This window comes from Nicotiana tabacum, chromosome 23, assembly GCF_000715075.1.
Source record: "Nicotiana tabacum cultivar K326 chromosome 23, ASM71507v2, whole genome shotgun sequence".
NCBI classification, from domain to species: domain Eukaryota; kingdom Viridiplantae; phylum Streptophyta; class Magnoliopsida; order Solanales; family Solanaceae; genus Nicotiana; species Nicotiana tabacum.
In genome coordinates, this window is record NC_134102.1 from 62,265,888 (window position 1) to 62,270,750 (window position 4,863).

Consider the following 4,863-nt stretch of genomic DNA (forward strand, 5'->3'; position numbering starts at 1 on the left):
TGTTCGTTAAAAATAAATTACGACGAGTGTTGATTTACAAATCTGCAATCCTGTCCGGCTTTCTCATGACAAATTACTAGTAATCAGGGAATTTGCACCATTCAATTAAGAAATAATTCATTTGCATTTCACACAAGTCGCTTTTTAGATTGCTTTAAAGAAATTTACACACACACAAAAACCTAACATACAAGTTCCTACTTTTTTTGCAAAATAGTGCTCCTCGGGAGGAAATAAATTAAAATAAATGAAAAAAGAAAGTAAAGGCAAATTAAAGGATCTTAGTGTAGATGCAACCTTGGAATGGGGACATCCTATGCACTGTACGAGTTCTATATCATGGCAGGACATGGGACATAAACTTTCATTCTGCTCTATGTAGCAACGAATTTCTTCTTTTCCCTCACTTTTGTTTTCTTTACAACCTGTTCCCCTTTTGAAAAAGTAGCACTAAAGTGATTTAGACATTTGGACCCAAAAGATCAAATTACCCCTTCTTTTTTATAAAAAACATTATTTTCCTTTACTAATTTCATGGATACAAGGTAAGGAACAAAAAGTAACTTACCCTAGATATCAAGTTCTCTTGTCTTCTCCAGTATCCATCTCTCCCAATCTTTCAAATTCCTTTTTGAAAATCTTTAGAGAACAAAAAAACAAGCAAGAAAGAAAATGGCACTAAGTAATAATGTCATAGGGTGCATCAACTTTGTAGCCATGCTATTGTCAATTCCAGTGATTGGTGCTGGAATTTGGCTAGCAATGGAAACTGACAACTCTTGTGTCAAGATTCTACAATGGCCAGTTATTATCTTAGGAGTTCTCATTTTAGTTGTCGCTCTTGCTGGTTTTATTGGAGGGTTTTGGAGGATTCCAACACTGCTCATTTTCTACCTCATTGCTATGCTCATTCTCATAGTTTTGCTGGCATGTTTGGTAGTTTTTATTTACATGGTCACTATTAGAGGTTCAGGCCATATGGAACCAAGTAGGGCTTATTTGGAATACCATCTTGATGACTATTCTGGCTGGCTTAGAAGGAGAGTTCAAAGTTCTTACAAATGGGATAGAATAAGAAGTTGCCTTAGCTCCACAACTATGTGTGCTCAGTTGAATCAAAGTTATCGCATGGCTCAAGATTTCTTTAATGCTCCTATTAGCCCTTTGCAGGTAAGTTTTTCTTGCATGAATTCATGCTTTTGTGATTTTTCAACTCATATAAAAGGTAGCACATGAAATTTCTTGGTTTAGTATAAAAAGGGAAACGGAAAATAATTCTACCAAGAAACTTTTTTATTTTATTCCTATGAAATCTTATGGAGATTTAATATTGTTTCCCATTTTTGCTCTCTTATAATGGATTGAAAATAAAGTAGGTAGTAGCTACGTCTTCTAATTTATGCGTGTACGAAGCGAAGTATTACTTAGTCATGTTAGTATGTATATTTTAAGTCCAGTATTATTTGCTTGGAGGCGTCTATTCTGTAACATTGTAATGTTAAGAGTTTAGGTGGACCTTAATAGACAGGCATCAAAGTGAGGATTCATAAAATCGGTACCAAATTGATTTGGGTTGAAGTTGTTGTTTTCCTTGTATTAAGGAAAGCATTATAAATTCTTATGAAGGGAAGCTTTCTTTCCTTAGAGGAAAACCCTTTTCAACTGTGATTATACCTGGAGTGATTCCAACATCAAAAAAGTATACATAAAGCATAGACAAGAATTAACAAAAGCAAACAAGTTTTTACTTAAAAGACACAAGAATCTTATTCCCTTTCCATGTGGTAATATGCCTTGGAACTAAATTCTTTTTAGGCATTCTTCACGTATGTTTTCTTTTTGCAGTCAGGGTGCTGTAAGCCACCAACACAATGTGGGTACACATTTGTGAACCCAACATATTGGATTAGCCCTATAAACAATGTTGCAGATATGGATTGCTTGCAATGGAACAATGATCAAACACAACTTTGCTACTCTTGTGATTCTTGCAAAGCTGGATTGTTGGCTAATTTGAAGAAAGAATGGAGGAGGGCAGATATAGTTCTGCTGATAACTCTTGTTGGATTGATTTGGGTTTATTTGATTGGGTGCTGTGCTTTTAGAAATGCCAAAACTGAAGAAATATTCCGCAAGTACAAGCAAGGTTATGCCGATACTTAGGCTGAATTAATGAGAAGAGATCGTGGATTGATTTGGGTTTATTTGATTGGGTGCTGTGCTTTTAGAAATGCCAAAACTGAAGAAATATTCCGCAAGTACAAGCAAGGTTATGCCGATACTTAGGCTGAATTAATGAGAAGAGATCGATTTAGGATTTAGAGTCAGTGAATTCATAATTAGCCCGATCATATTAAATGTATACTATTAAAGGATTTTTTGTTATTTAAGTTTGATGTATTAGAAGAATAGCTAGTGAAATATGTAAAACTTCTGCGGGGTGATTTTAGTTCACCTAAAGGCATTGGGATTGATGTCTTGACTATTTGGTCTGTGAAAATTGACTTTCGTGGCGTTGGAGAAATAATGAATCACGAATTACGAACAAGAACAGCTTAACATCATTTACGAAAGGCGCCGAAAGTTGATATTTTCAATTTCTTCGAGAAAACAAAATCCATTGAAAAGAGAACATAGAGAGATTGGTTGTCGTATGTGGGGCACTCTCTTGTTAATTCCAGTAATCTGAGAATGTCGCTCCACATTACTACTGTATATTACTGGAATAAGACATAAGCTAGGGTAAATCTTCTATATGCACAGCAAATGGCAGTAAATTTGCACATGGTAGGCAGAATTTTATTCAATTTAAATTCATAAGAAATTTAGATTTAATCTCATAAATTAAATATATACTAGTCAGAATAAATATTATGAGCTATTATGATAGGGTCAATTATTTAAGGAGATATTCGTAAATACCCACCCACCACAAACTATTTACCCACCCTTACACATAAAGTTTTCCTTCTATCCATTTTTTTACTGCCCGACCCTTCCAACCAAATAAAGTCAACTAAGATACTAAAATCAAATCAAGTCAAACCAAATCAAGCCAATTCAAGCCAAATCAAGTTATGTTAAGCTAAATGGGTAACAAAAGTGGGATGGATTGGTAGGCAGAGGTAATTAGTTTTAATTGGGTAGGTATATATTATAAATAGTTTTCAAATGGGTTTAAAAATCGTAATTAGTTTAAGCTCAATGGGTATTTTGCATAAATTATTGCTCATTATTATTTAAGAGCGAAGTGCATTAGTAGCCACTTTTAAGACTGCTATTTAAAATGTATCCACAATTTATTATATATTTAAAGATTAGTCAATTCGCCTTACTGAGTATCCTGAATTTTTGTATTCTAAATTTTTGAGCTACTAATTTGAAATTCAGGACTTAGTATCCTAAATTTTTGAGCTGTTAATTTGAAATTCAGGACTAAGTGGCCTGAGTTTCTGAACTATTAATTTAAAGTTTAGGACATAAAATTCTAGTTTCTAGACACAATATTCGAACTTTAGGACACGATATCCTAAAGTTTGAGCGAGTTGGCTAATCTTCAAATACATAGTAACCTGTGGATATATTTTGTTACAACCCATATTCGCGTACGTTAAATCACGCCGTGAGTAACTCGATGTAAATCTGAGAAGAGATTATTTTTGAGATGATAAGAAGTTAATCCTATTGGTCTTAAATGATACAAGGGTGTATAAGAGTGGTTAACAAGTATTAGAAGTTAGAAGTAAAACGAATCAAGGATGTTGTAACCTGTATTTTCGGGTAAAACTAGAGGTGCTTAATATGCTAAGGAGGTCGTGTTTTAAGGTATTTGAATCATATAATATATGTATCATAAGTCTTGACGTCAAGCGAGTTATGAAACAAAAGTCGACAAAAGTTGTCGCAACTTACGTTCAAAATTTTACTTAAACTTTAGGTCTAATGTTACTAAGTTTTTCTCTCAATGTACTTGGAATTACGGGGTGATCCACCCATAAAATTGAAGATCTATGAGTCTAGTTTCCAACGCATTAAACCGTTCGTCGATACGACATCGTAGTAGAGACATATTTGCATTTTTGCGAGACTGCACAAGCAGCTCTCTATGGGACCCACATAGGCAGTTGATATATATTAATATATATGAGACGCCCAAATCCCGTTTTAACTCATTATTTTTCACTCTCTTCAGACCCTAGACACCTAAAAACTTTCTCTCAAGATTCTCTCATGATCCAAGACCCAAACAAAGGGCAAACAACACAAATCAAGTGTAGGGAATCCCGTGGCGCTAGTGAGTTTCTTATTCTTCTTGTTATTGCTAATTTTTGTGCGGTTCCAGCTCATGTGAGAGGTTGTTTTAAATGGTTTAAGTTCTGTAAAATACTCTCTCAAGTTTTCAATATCAACCCTAGGTGATTTCAAGTCTTCCAAAGTGATTCTACTGTCGAACAATCCGAATTGATTGCTAGTTTCGCTTTCTTGTTCTTGTGGCTGCATTGGGAGGATATTTTGTGGTGAAGTAAGGCCAAATTAGAGTTGTTCTATCTGTTTAAAGGTAAGAAACCTCTTACTCTACATGTATTTAAGTTTATCCAAGTTGCGGCTAAGTCGTTGAAGCCAGAACTTGTGAGATATTTTTCGAATGGCTTGTTAGTAATGTTATTGATTGGTGGACTATTTTGGGAGGCTTATTATGATTATTATTGATGTTTTTTGGGCTATTTGGTGATTGTTTTAACTTGTGGGAAGTCATATAAATAGGGGAGATGCTGTCTTTTTCATCGTAAGACAGGTTGCGGTTGATATATACTAGTTACGATATTTAAACGATAACGACAGTATCATTTCTCTTATTGTAGA

General features: G+C 34.4%; 1 protein-coding gene across 1 annotated transcript; it reads left to right on the top strand.

Annotated features, from left to right (window-relative positions):
- The first annotated feature begins 533 nt into the window (after positions 1-533).
- Positions 534-2,471, top strand: LOC107809763 (protein TORNADO 2-like). Its single transcript, XM_016634451.2, has 2 exons — positions 534-1,170; positions 1,846-2,471. The coding sequence occupies exons 1-2, from the start codon at positions 673-675 to the stop codon at positions 2,161-2,163; spliced, it is 816 nt and encodes a 271-aa protein (XP_016489937.1). The 5' UTR covers positions 534-672; the 3' UTR covers positions 2,164-2,471.
- The last annotated feature ends 2,392 nt before the right edge of the window (positions 2,472-4,863 follow it).